At 40.8% G+C, this 13,845-nt stretch overlaps 1 protein-coding gene across 2 annotated transcripts in view; it reads left to right on the top strand.

Moving 5' to 3' along the window:
• Positions 1 to 13,845, top strand: part of OSBPL11 (oxysterol binding protein like 11) — a 95,216-nt gene that overhangs the window by 34,069 nt on the left and 47,302 nt on the right. For both annotated transcript variants that reach the window (XM_066346974.1, XM_066346975.1), the window contains 3 exons: positions 1,468 to 1,643; positions 2,488 to 2,567; positions 5,278 to 5,454. In XM_066346974.1, the coding sequence (XP_066203071.1) occupies positions 1,468 to 1,643; positions 2,488 to 2,567; positions 5,278 to 5,454 (433 nt within the window). The remainder of the gene's footprint in view (positions 1 to 1,467; positions 1,644 to 2,487; positions 2,568 to 5,277; positions 5,455 to 13,845) is intronic.

Here is a 13,845-nt window from a genome sequence, read left to right as displayed (position 1 = left end):
GGGCAATTTACCTTTCTTGTTAATGAATCCTGGAGAGAAATCTTCCTCTGAGAGGATGCTGTGTTTTTTATTCCTTTTTTTATTATTGGGTATGTTTCTTCCCTATTAAGTGCTTCTCCCTTAACTGGCAGTTTTGTATCTTTTATTAAACTCATTCAGTATTTCAATAATCTTTACTTCTAGGAAATTCAACCTAGTATTTTCAAATTATTTCTTTTCCTTTTTCTTTCTTTTTTTTTTTAAAGTAGAGGGAGATAGGAAAGGAGAGAGATGGATAACTCGTAGTTGAGGCACCTTAGTTGTTCATTGATTACTTCTCTTATATACCTTTACTGGCGGGCTTGAGCCAAGCCAGTGACCCCTTGCTGAAGCCATTGACCTTGGACTTCAAGCCTGCAACCTTGGGATCATGTTGATGATCTCCTACAAGCCAGCAACCCTATGCTCAAGCTGGAGAGCCTGTGCTCAAGTCGGTGACCTTGGGATTTCAAACCTGGGACCTCAAGTGTCCCAAATTAACACTCTATTTACTACACCACCACTGGTCAGGCTCCAAGTATTTCTTGAAATATTTTTGAATTTCTTTTTTTTTACTGGCAAAAACTCCAAAGTGTGGCCCTGGCCGGTTGGCTCAGCGGTAGAGCGTCGGCCTAGCGTGCGGAGGACCCAGGTTCGATTCCCGGCCAGGGCACATAGGAGAAGCGCCCATTTGCTTCTCCACCCCTCCGCCGCGCTTTCCTCTCTGTCTCTCTCTTCCCCTCCCGCAGCCAAGGCTCCATTGGAGCAAAGATGGCCCGGGCGCTGGGCATGGCTCTGTGGCCTCTGCCTCAGGCGCTAGAGTGGCTCTGGTCGCAACATGGCGACGCCCAGGATGGGCAGAGCATCGCCCCCTGGGGGGCAGAGCACCGCCCCTGGTGGGCGTGCCGGGTGGATCCCGGTCGGGCGCATGCGGGAGTCTGTCTGACTGTCACTCCCTGTTTCCAGCTTCAGAAAAATGAAAAAGAAAACAAAACAAAACAAAAAAAAAACTCCAAAGTGTGTAAGTGATTAAAACTTAGTTTGAGCTTAACCAGTGGTTGTGCAGTGGGTAGAGCATCAACCTGAGATGCTGAGGTCCCAGGTCGAAACCCCAAGGTTGCTGACTTAACCCTGGGCTCCTCCAGTTTGAGTGTGGGCTCACCAGCTTGAGCATGGGATCATCTATATGATCCTATGATCACTGGCTTGAGCCCAAAAGTCATTTGCTTAAAGCCCAAGGTCACTGGCTCAGCTAGAGCCCCCCAGAGTCAATGTATGTATGAGAAGCAATCAATGAACAACTAAAAGTAATGCAGCTATGAGTTGATGCTTTTCATCTCTCTCCCTTCCTCTCTCTCCAAAACGAACAAACAAACAAATTGGGTTTGCTTTAGTTTGACTAGAGGAATGTTGAAAAATTATGACCTTTTCTTTTTAAAATTATTACAGGTTTTTTGTCTTAAACAATGAAGCTGGGTTATTGGAATACTTTGTGAATGAACAGTCTAGAAATCAAAAACCCAGAGGTACTTTGCAACTTGCAGGAGCTGTGATATCACCCAGTGATGAGGACTCTCACACCTTCACTGTAAATGCTGCCAGTGGGGAACAGTATAAACTCAGAGGTATGGTTGAGATATGAGAATTATTAGTGTGTTTTTCTTTTTCCCTTGAGAAGTTGGTGTACTTCATTTAGGTTTTGGAAATAGAAACTACTGTCATTGATGTTGTAGACATACTATTCTAAACCTTGGAATTGCTTTAAGAATTTATGAAATCTTTTAATAAATACCTTTTTTAAGTGGAACAATGAACGAATCTAAGATCAACCCCACTCAAATATTTGTGGAGACAAAACCGTACCTACTGACAACTAGGAGCACAGCCTTCTTTAAATGATACTTTTTCATGTCTGCCATTGATTAGTAGTTTGCCCCTTTTCTTGAATTGATTTGTATGCCACCTTCGTGGTTTTCAAGAACTAATGGACAGAGTTGGTATTTATTAAAATGTTCATATTCGTTAAAATAAGTTATATTTATTTAGATAAATTTAATTTATGTAGAAGTTTGTATTTTTTATATAATTAATATGCACAAAGTATAATGATAATCCCAGCTGAGCATGCTGCTTGAGATCTGAAATATGGAGTACACATTAAGTGTTTAATCAAGGTTATTTCTTTAAATAAGAGCGTATTTTCATGAGAAATTTAAAATATGTCAAGTCTCATATCCCCGTCTAGCTGCATGTAATTTATCCTCCTTATGAAACCCCCACATCCAGCTACTGTGTTACCTAGCAAGGCTGGTGTGTGGAATCTTTTTTGCTTTCCTGCAGTCAGGGGCATTTGCTCTCTAGGGAAAGTGGGACTAATACTTGGTTTTCAGTGATCTTTCTTCATGCTGTAGACAGTTTTATTCCAAAAATTATCGTAAAAGTGAATAACTTGTAGATTCTTCTTATCAGCCACGGATGCTAAAGAGCGGCAGCACTGGGTGAGCAGACTCCAGATATGTACGCAACATCACACTGAGGCCATTGGGAAGGTATGTGGCTGTTATGATATCCCGGTATGATACTATGCACAAACATGGTGAAAGAATTTTTAAAATTTCTTTTTATATTTTTAAATCAAAATGCTATTCACATACCATAAAATCTACCCTTTTAAGTGTGTAATTCCATAGTTTTTAGTATATTTGCAATATTTTACAACCATTACAGCTATCTAATTCCAGAACATTTTCATCACCCTCCAAAAAACCTAGTCACTCACTCTTCTCCCCTTTCCAGGTTGCTGGCAAACACTAATCTATTTTTATTCCTATGGATTTTCTGTTCTGGGCTTTCATATAAATGGAATCGTGCAATATGTGGGGTTTTTGTGTCTGGCTTCTTATACGCAGCATGTCTTTAAGGTTCATCTATGTCATTGCATGTATCACAATCTAGTCCTTTTTAATGGGTGAACAATATTCCATTGTATGGATATATACCATCTTTTATTCATTCATCAGTTGACGGACATTATATTTTCTTTTTTGGCCATAATGAATGTTATGGTTCACTACAGTGAACATTTGTGTTTAAGTTTTTGTGTGAAAATACGATTTCAGTTCTTTAGAGTATGTACTTAGTGGAATCACTGAGTCATGTGGTGTGGTAGTTCTCTGTTTAATTTTTTTTTTTGTAGCTTTTTTTTCAAATGGGAATTTTAGGTTTTATGTACTTGGTCTTTTATATTGCAGTCTTGTTTTAAAAAATGTATTTATTGGGGCGATATTGGTTAATAAAATTCTATAGTTTTCAAGTGTACAGTTCTATGATACATTATTTTCATATTGCATTGTGTGTCCACCACCCAGTGTCAAATCTCCTTCCATCACTATATATTTGATCACTTTACCCTTTCCTACCTACCCCCCAGCCCCCTTTCTGGTGGCCAAAATATGGAAACAACCAAGGTAGCCTTTGATCATCACACCCAGCTTTAATTCTTATCACAACACATCCTCTGTTTAATTTTTTGAGGAACTGCCGAAGTGTTCTCTAAAGCAGCTGAGCCATTCCACATTCCCACAAGCAAGATATGAGGGTTTAAGTTTTCCACCTTCTCACCAATGCTTGTTATTATAGTCCTTTTTTCTTTTTCTTTTAAGAGGAGCAAGGAGAGAGAGAGATAGGAGTATGGAGCTGCTCTTGTCTGTGCCCTGACCAGGGAATCGAACCAACAACTTCTGTGCTCTGGGACGATGTTCCAGCCAACCAAGCTAAATGGCCAAGGCTTAATTTTTATTGATTTTTAGGGAGACAGAGAGAGGAAGGGAGAAAGAAGGGAGGGGAAAGGGAAGCATTTTGTTGTTCCACTCAGTTGTGCATTTTTTGGTTGCTTCCCATGCGTGCCCTGACCAGGGATTGAACCCGCAACCTTGTTTCGGGACAACACTCTTAACTGACAGAGCTAACCATCCAGGCCCGTAATCCTTTTTAAAAAATTGTTATAGCCATCCTAGTGGGTGTGAGGTGGAATGTCAATGTTACTTTGATTTTATTTCTTAATGACTAATAATGTTGAGAGTCTTCTTGTATGCTTATTGGCCATTTGTATATCTTCTTTGGAGTTTATTTTTTAGGGTGAAAAGGAGAGTCTAAGTCCTAGAAATTAGAGTATGAGATATTTAAAAACTAGTATGTGGGAAGAATAGTTAAAGGATTCCCTTGAACTGTGGTGGCGCAGCAGATAAAGTGTTGACCTGAAATGCTGAGGTCGCTGGTTCAAAACCCTAGGCTTGCCCTCTCAAGGCACATATGGGAGTTGATGCTTCCTGCTCCTCCCCCCTTCTCTCTCCCTGTTCTCTCTAAAATGAATAAATAAAGTCTTGAAAAACAAAACAAAGACCAGTGCTTACTTTAAAAGGATCCCATAATTGGGTGATAGTTTGAATTAAAAAAACTTTTTTAAAAAAGTTGTTTGTAATTTATGCCTGCTTCACAGTCTTCAGGAAGTTTGACACAAAAATATTATTCATACTGCAAGATGATAATCATTGGCAGTGATCAGAAAGCACCAATTTGTTCCAAAGATGCTTGCATGTTACATTTACTACTCCAGTTTGATCCTGGTCAGGGCATAATCTGGAGCAAATTGATGTTCCTGTCTTTGTCTCTCTCTCTCTCCTTGCCTCTCTCTCTCTCTCTCTCTCTCTCTCTCTCTCTCACACACACACACACACACACACACAAAATAATAATAATAATAATATTACAATTTATAATTTTCAGGCCCTGGCCAGTTGCTCAGTGGATAGAGCATTGGCCTGGTGTATAGATGTCCCGGGTTTGATTCCTGGTTGATGCACACAGGAGAAGCAACCATCTTCTTCTAACCCCCTCCCTCTTCTTCTCTCCCTCTTCTTCTCTCCCTCTTCTCCTCCCACAGCCAGTGGCTTGATTGGTTCAAGTGTGACCCTGGGTGCCGAGGATAGCTCTTTTAGATTGCATCAGCCTCAGGCACTAAAAATAGCTCAATACTCGAGCATTGGCCCCAACAGGGTTGCCAGGTGGATCCTGGTTGGGGTGCATGTAGGAGTCTGCCTCACTATCTCCCCTCCTCTCAGCTAAAAAAAATTTTTTTTCAGAAACATTCTTATAGTCAATTCTGAGATTAATTTAATTTTTAAAACTACTCATGTAGACCTCATAGGTTGAGGGTTAGAGAGCCATTAAAAGGAATGATTTTCTTTGTTTGTCTAATAGAATAATCCTCCTCTGAAATCACGGAGCTTCTCACTGGCGTCCAGTGGTAATTCACCCATAACCCAGAGAAGACCAAGTCAAAATGCCATTTCTTTTTTTAATGTTGGACATTCCAAACTACAATCAACGAGCAAAAGAGCTCACTTACCTCCAGACCATCTTGTGGAAGTCAGAGAAGTAAGTATAAATTGAAATCAAGTTAAAATGCACAAAATAACCCTACCTATTTGATATTATCACAAAAAAATTTTTAATTGTTTGTGTCTTTTGGAGCCCTCAATGTTTCCCATCTAGTATGCTCAGATAATTTTTATGATGTAAAGATTCCTTGACTAGGGTGGGGGTTGAGGGCTAGGTGAAAAAGTGAAGGGATTAAGCAGATCAAGTGGATAGTTATGAAATAGTCCCAGGGATGTGGATTGCAGCAGCATGGGGGATATAGTCAGTGATGTTATGATGGCTGTGTGGGGCCAGGTGGGTGCATGAAGTGTGTGGTTGTCCGGTCACTGTGCCGTACAATTGCAAGTAGTACAGAATGATACTGAATGTGGACTGTGGTTGAAAATTTTAAAACAGAAATTGCCTAGTTTTATATTGTGTGCAAAGTTTCCTTAAGTCTGTCAGCTGTGTACTTGTTACACTTATTTTTTCAAAAGTCTGTATCCTTTATTTTTCAAGTAAGCGTATGGACTCTTTTGACGTAAAATATAAGCCAGTGGGAAGACTATATGGCCAAACAAGTGACTCTTTTAAAATATATATATATATATATAAAATTTCAAATTAATAAAAATTTATAAAAAATTTTTTTTCAAGTATACACTAAAATAGAATAGTAATCTTGGATGTTGCCTTACCTCAACATTGCCTCTTTCTCTTTCAAACACAGTGCCAAATAATTCTAGTTAATAAAGGATGCAGTTGTTAGGTTCTAAATATTCCAGGTATGTTTGCTGAGTTAAATTTGATAGTTTGTAGATATCTGTGCAGTGGCCTCACACAGATAATGTGGATGGAAGTTAGAGGAATATTTTAATAGCCTTTTAAGTTAGTTGTGGCTATTCTTCTTTGGTGCTGCACGGAAACTTGAAAGTGGTAGTCACTTAGATATTAGGTATAGTGTGGAATCTAATATGAAAGTGAACTTCTCATATGAAAATTCATTGGTGGTGTTTTGTACTTTGAATGGACCCTAAACTATGCATGATTTTGTTACACCATGCATTAGTCATTTAGAAAACATCAGTCACAGAGTTATGAAGGTCTTGCAAATGTTGAACTATTTTATCATTACATAAAATTAAAAATTCACACTTGACCAGGCAGTGGTGCAGTGGATTGAGTGTCGACCTGGGACACTGAGGACCCAGGTTTGAAACCCCAAGGTCGCTGGCTTGAGTGTGAGCTCATCCAGTTTAAGCATGGGCTTACCAGCTTGAGCCACAGGGTCGTTGGCCTGAGCCCAAGGTTGCTGGCTTGAGCCCAAGGTCACTGGCTTGAGTGTAAGGTCACTGGCTTGAGCAAGAGGTCACTGGCTCAGTTGGAGCCCCCAATCAAGGCACATATGAGAAAGCAATCAATGAACAACTAAGGTGCTGCAAGTATGAGCTGATGCTTCTCATCTCTCTCTCTCTTCCTGTCAGTCCCTGTCTGTTCCTCTCTCTGTCTCTCTATCTCATTTTTTAAAAAAAATTAAAAATTCACATTCATTAACATCCCACCAGAAAAGGCTTTCAGTATTGGGAAGCTGTCAAGCTTGTGGTGACAGAGATAGGTTTTCCAAAATTCTAATTTGATTTTAAACTCAGATTTTATAATTGGCAACAGATACTGTCAGTTTTTCTTGAAGCGTCAGGCTCATTTTGTTTAATTTTGAGAAAAAGTCTACCATAAACTCCCAGGTCTGACTATTTGTAGTTTCTAACAGTCATTCTGTAAAGGAGACAGTCCTGGGCTTCTCCTCTCCTGCAGAACTCCACACTGCTGTGCTCTCTGGTCAACAGAGGTGTGGGGGTTTCCTCCGCGCTAAGCAGTTCTCTAATTCTCTGTGGGCACTAGCCGGCTATCAGTGCTGTGCAGGAGGCATGGTACAGAGATGTAATTACTCACGGACGGATTTTAGGAGGGAATTTATCATGATTAATAATAATAAAAAATAATCAAGCCTGACTTGTGGTGGTGCAGTGGATAAAGTATCAACCTAGAACACTGAGGACGCCATTTTGAATCCCTGGGCTTGCCTGGTCAAGGCACATATAGGAATCAACTACTATGAGTAGATGCTTCCTGCTTCTCCCCCCTTTTCTCATGGCCCCTCTTTCTCTCTCTCTCTCTCTTTCACTCCTGTCTCTCCAAAAATCAGTAAATAAAATCTAAAAAAATAGAAATAGTTTTAAAAAAAGAATAAGGCAAAATCAAAAGGGTTTGAACTATGTAACCTAAAGTAGAATAAAGGAAAGAATCAACACAACAGTAAGCTACACATCACCAGACAGAGAAACATCAGCCTGGGTTCTAGAATAATATATAGTTAGTTAATGCAGTAGACTAAGAAAAAGAGAATTATGAGTATGTTCAAACCTCACCAAACCATGGAGGAACACCTAACCAGACCTCGAAGCCTCAGCCTGGACTCCAGAGTCAGCCACCTGCCCTGCACGTGGAAGAGGAAGAGTCTGAGACCCTACCAATTTTATGGGAAAATTTTTTTATTATTATTATTATTTTTTTGGTATTTTTCTGAAGCTGGAAACGGGGAGGCAGTCAGACAGACTCCCGTATGCGCCCGACCGGGATCCACCCGGCACACCCAGCAGGGGGCGATGCTCTGCCCGTCTGGGGCGTCGCTATGTCGTGACCAGAGCCACTCTAGCGCCTGGGGCAGAGGCCAAGGAGCCATCCCCAGCGCCCGGGCCATCTTTTGCTCCAATGGAGCCTCGGCTGTGGGAGGGGAAGAGAGAGACAGAGAGGAAGGAAAGGGGGAGAGGTGGAGAAGCAGATGGGCGTTTCTCCTGTGTGCCCTGGCCGGGAATCGAACCCGGGACTTCTGCATGCCAGGCCGACGCTCTGGGAAAATTTTGGCTGGAGGCTGTTACAAGAGGGCGCTTCATGCATAGCCTCTATGAACAAAGAAAGGTCACCACATTCTGAAATAATTAACTAGGCTGGCAGTCAAGTGTTATCAACCTCCCTGTGGCTTCAGGGAAACTGCATACCTGAGCAGCCTCAGGGAAAGCAGGATATCTGAAGACCATCCTGAGTAAAGACCATCCTGAGTGCCTGATCAAGCGGTGGCGCAGTAGGTAGTGCATTGGACTGAGACACAGAGGACCGAGGTTCGAGACCCCAAGGTCATCGGATTGAGTGGGGGCTCATCTGGTTTGAGCAAAAGCTCACCAGCTTGGACCCAAGGTCGCTGGCTCAAGCAAGGGGTCACTCAGTCTGCTGTAGCCCCCCAGTCAAGGCACATATGAAAAGCAATCAATGAATAACTAAGTTGCCGCAACGAAGAATTGATGAGAATCTCCCTTCCTGTCTGTCTGTCTCTCTCTGACTCTGTCTCTGTCACAAAAAGAAAAGACCATCCTGAGTAAACAACAGTCATTCCTGTTACCATTTTTTGTGACCCTTATTGTTCATGTTGAATTGAGTTCAAATTCATATATATATATATATATATATATATTTTGTGAGAGAGAGAGACAGACAGACAGGGACAGACAGGAAGAGAGAGAGATGAGAAGCATCAATTCTTCGTTGCTGCATCTTAGTTGTCCATTGATTGCTCAAACCGGTGACCCCGCGCTTAAGCCAGATGAGCCCACGCTCAAGCCGGAGACCTTGTGGGTTTGAACCTAGGTCCTCAGCATCCTAGGCCGATGCTCTATCCACTGTGCCTCCACCTGATCACTCTCAATTTTTTTTAATATACTGTTTCTCCACACCATCCTACAATTTAATTCAATTCTGACACTGTCTATCTGAGATAGTGTCAGATCCCACAAGACTCTGCTCCCACTTCAGGCTCCAGTCTCAAGTCCAGATTGTCACCTGTGCCTCTGACCAACTGGCTATAAATCTAAGGTTTCTACTACTCCTTCCTCAGGTACGATTATTGGCTAGAAGAGCTCATAGAACTCAGGAGAACAGTTTATTTACTATTTCACCAGTGTATTATAAAAGAATGTAACTCAGAACATGCATAGGCAAGATGTGGGTGAGGGGCATGGAGCTTCCAGCCCTCTCTGGCTGTGCCTCTCTCCCTGACTTCCAAGTGTTCATTGACAAGAAGCTCTCCAAACCTTTTCTCTTTGGGTTCTTATGGAGTCTTTATTATGTATCCATGATATGACTGAATCATTGGTTGTTGGTGATTAATTTAACCTCTAACCCCTGGCCCTCTCCTGCTGAGAGGTTGGGGGGTAGGCTGAAAGTTCTCATCCTCTAACCACAGTGTTCCCCTGGCAACCAGGCCCTCGATAAGGCAGGACTCATCAAAAATCACCACATTACTGTAAACTCTAGTGTGGTTGAAAAGGGTTTGTAAAGTGTAACAAAAGATACTCATTTTACCTTTATGCTTTGAAGCTTTATCAAGAACAAAACCAAATAAATACTACAGAAGATGCTCCTGTGCTCTAAACATTTTACAAAGGTTTAGTTGCTGTGTGCCAGGAAGGGGCGGGCGGCAGAGACCAAATACGTATTTCTTATGTTACACATCCTTTTATGTCAGAATGGTAGTCTGTGGGAAAAACAGCTAGTTCACCCTCGAAGACTTGCTCGACTAGAATGATCCAGTTCCAGGAGGTTGTAATGCAAAGCTATAATTCACAGTAGTTTAAAAGGAACATTTTAATACAAGTCCATGGGTAAGTCTCGCAATAGATTAAATAACAGTTGACAAAAGCAACTAACTATTGAGAACAGCCAAGTTGTGCTTAAACATGAACTTATTACTAAGATTTACCTAATTAAAATGACCTATTTTAGTATTTATTATTTATTGTTAGTGCTGTTTATTAAATTCTTTGTTATTCAGTGCATGCTTCATGCTGGTGCTATTCTGTGCCCTAGGAGTCGTTAAAGTGACAAGTTTTATAAAGAAGATAGACAAAGTACAAGTGATAAAATCTTGATTCTAATCTGGTTTTCAGACAAACTAGATGTCACCTAAGTTCTGTGCCACTATCACCATATTCACCACAACTAGGTATAAAACAACAAAGTTTTCAACTTTCCTGAGGTTTTCTCTTTCTTGAGGAACTGGTTTTTATAGGGACAATCACTCTAATAGCTTCACAAGTCAGTTTTCTATAGCTTTTTAAATATATGACCAACTCATTTGTTTGCTTTGGAGAGAGCTATTACCAAATTTTAACATTTATGCTATAATTTTATATATATATATTCTTGAGAATTATGGTACCTATAACTAATATATATATATTAAGTTTTTATTTATTTGTTTTACAGAGAGAGGAGAGGGTGGGGGGGAGCGAGAAATAATGAACTCACAGTTGTTTCACATTAGTTGTTCATTGGTTGCTTTCATATGTGCTTTGACCTGGCAAGCCTGGGATTGTGAATCAGCAACCTCAGCCCTCCAGGTTGATGTTCTACTACTGCGCCACCACAGGCCAGGCAATAGTCATATTTTAAAGTTACTTTTTTTCTACCCAAGACTGTCGCTTTCTTAGGCCTCTTCACTTCTGACATCAGCTCTGATAGGTGGCTTTTGGGGGCTATTTGTACAAAGAAACATTTTTTTCTTTTTTTTTTTAAGAGAGAGAGAAAGAAGAAAGAGGAAAAGCATCAACACATAGTTGTTTTTACTTTTTAGTTGTTCATTGATTGTTTCTCATATGTGTTTTGATTGGGGGGATCAAGCTGAGCCACTGAGCCCTTGCTCAAGCCAGTGGCCTTGGGATCATGTCGACGATCCCGTGCTCAAGCCAGTGACCCCGCACTCAAGCCGATGAACCCTCACTCAAGCTGGTGAACCTGTGAACCTGTGCTTAAGCTGGTGACCTTGGGGTTTTGACCTGGACCTACCTCAGCGTTCCAGGACGATGCCCTATCCACTGCACCACCACCAGTCAGGCAACATTTTTTTTCCTCTTAGGTGTTCTATTGTGATAGCTGATTATTTATGTTGTGAATATCCTACTTATGATTTTTTTCTTTATAAACTTTTATTAGTTTATGTTATAGAAAAGTACACAAACTATAAGTGTGCATCTTGATGTAATTTCCATTTAGTCATATCTTGTATTAAGAAATTAAATAGGCCCTGGCCGGTTGGCTCAGTGGTAGAGCGTCGGCCTAGCGTGCGGAGGACCCGGGTTCGATTCCCGGCCAGGGCACACAGGAGAAGCGCCCATTTGCTTCTCCACCCCTCCGCCGCGCTTTCCTCTCTGTCTCTCTCTTCCCCTCCCGCAGCCAAGGCTCCATTGGAGCAAAGATGGCCCGGGCGCTGGGGATGGCTCTGTGGCCTCTGCCTCAGGCGCTAGAGTGGCTCTGGTCGCAACATGGCGACGCCTAGGATGGGCAGAGCATCGCCCCCTGGTGGGCAGAGCGTCGCCCCCTGGTTGGCGTGCCGGGTGGATCCCGGTCGGGCACATGCGGGAGTCTGTCTGACTGTCTCTCCCTGTTTCCAGCTTCAGAAAAATGCAAAAAAAAAAAAAAAAAAGAAATTAAATATTGCTAACACCTTAGAAAATCCTCTCATGCCTCTCCATCACTGTACCCTTACTTACTATCCTGATTTCTAACACCATAGATTTATTTTACCTATTCCTGAAATTTCTAAACTGGAATTAAATAATGTGTACTCCTTTGAGTATGGCTTCTTTTCAGTCAACATTAAGTTTGAGATTCATGGTATTGAGTGTAGCAGTTCTTTCCATTGCTGTACAGTATTTATTGTATGAATATATTTTATTTTATTTATCTGTTCCAGTGTTGATGGACACTTGAGTTGATGAACATATATACACGTATCTGTCGGTTGCATACATATATAAAAGTAATTATTTGATGGAGGGGGAGATATATTCAGTGGGACACTTGAATCTATACAAACACAATAAATTAAAATTTTAACATTTATGCTATAATTTAAATAAGTTAAATTTAAATAAATTAAAATAAGTAAAAAAAAAAGTAATTGTTTGACAAAGGATTGCATTTATTTAGCTCTATAAACTTAATTCTAGTAGATATTGCCAACTGTTTTCCAAAGTGATTATACTTATTCATAAGTTTGGATTATTCGATGTTTGTTTAAAAATTTATGTACAAAACCATTATACACATACAAAACACACATATACATGCATGTGTATAGATACTTTCATACCCACCCTGTCATTAAAAAAATTTTTTTTCTGGTAAGGGTGAATGTTTGATCCAATACTATAACATATTTTTTCAGGGGCTATTTTATTTGTGACACATCTGATTTGCTTGGTAGGGTCATTTTGCATCTGTTTCACTAGCCCTCTGATGTACTATATTAAAAATTATCTGGAGCAGTGCCTCTAAAAGTTAAAAGTATCTCTCCATTATAAAGTTTTTATGGAATTAAAATAGTATATGAAGGGCCTGACTAGGCGGTGGCACAGTGGACAGAGCATAGGACTGAGAAGTGGGGGACCCAGATTCGAAACCCCAAGGTCACAGGCTTGAGTGCGGGCTCACCAGCTAGAGCACGGGGTCACTGGCTTGAGTGTGGGATCATAGACAACCCCGTGGTCACTAGCTTGAGCCCAAAGGTCGCTGACTTGAGCAACGGGTCACTCCCTCTGCTGTAGCCCCACTCCCCCAGTCAAGGCACATATGAGAAAGCAATCAGTGAACAACTGAGGTGATGTAATAAAGAATTGATGCTTTTCATCTCTATCCCTTCCTTTCTGCCTGTCCCTCTGTGACTCTCTCTGTCTCTGTAAAAAAAATAGTATATGAAGGATGATAATCTAAGAATCTTCTCACAATTGAAGATAATTAAGCACAGTAAATTTACTTTCATTTTTAAAAATTGGGTTGCTTATCTATCATTGTTATTCCATTGGCTTTGTTCAAAAAAGTGGACAGGGCTTTGTCAATGAAAAGAACCTGAATTTCTGAGGATACTAGAAAGAATTTTATTTGGGCTTATCTGAGGACTGTGGCCTGAAGGGAGACCTTCAAGAAGCCTTAAAACAGTGCTCTAACTTTGGAAAAGTGGGGGTGGGGGGTTTACTTACACAGGTAGAGGAATAAATAGGAACTACATCTGATGCTATAAAAGTTTCAGTTAGAGTATGTACACTTCAGTGATGATTTAATGGTTTTACATTAAACAGAGGAATGTGTAAGGAAGATAAGGTTGGGTCATCATGGTCCCTGGTGTCAGATAGTCTGGAAAGAGTAACACTGCTTTGAAACCCCTTGAGAAGAATTTTTACCAGAATTTATAAAGAACAGGCACTGTTCTTTTATATCATTGATTCTTTAGTGTTAAAACTGAATAGGCCAGGCCTGACCTGTGGTGGCGCAGTGGAACGCCATCGACCTGGAACGCTGAGG

This window comes from Saccopteryx leptura, chromosome 8, assembly GCF_036850995.1.
Source record: "Saccopteryx leptura isolate mSacLep1 chromosome 8, mSacLep1_pri_phased_curated, whole genome shotgun sequence".
NCBI lineage: Eukaryota > Metazoa > Chordata > Mammalia > Chiroptera > Emballonuridae > Saccopteryx > Saccopteryx leptura.
The sequence above is the reverse complement of the archived record's forward strand: the minus strand, read 5'-3'. Positions and strand labels throughout refer to the sequence as shown.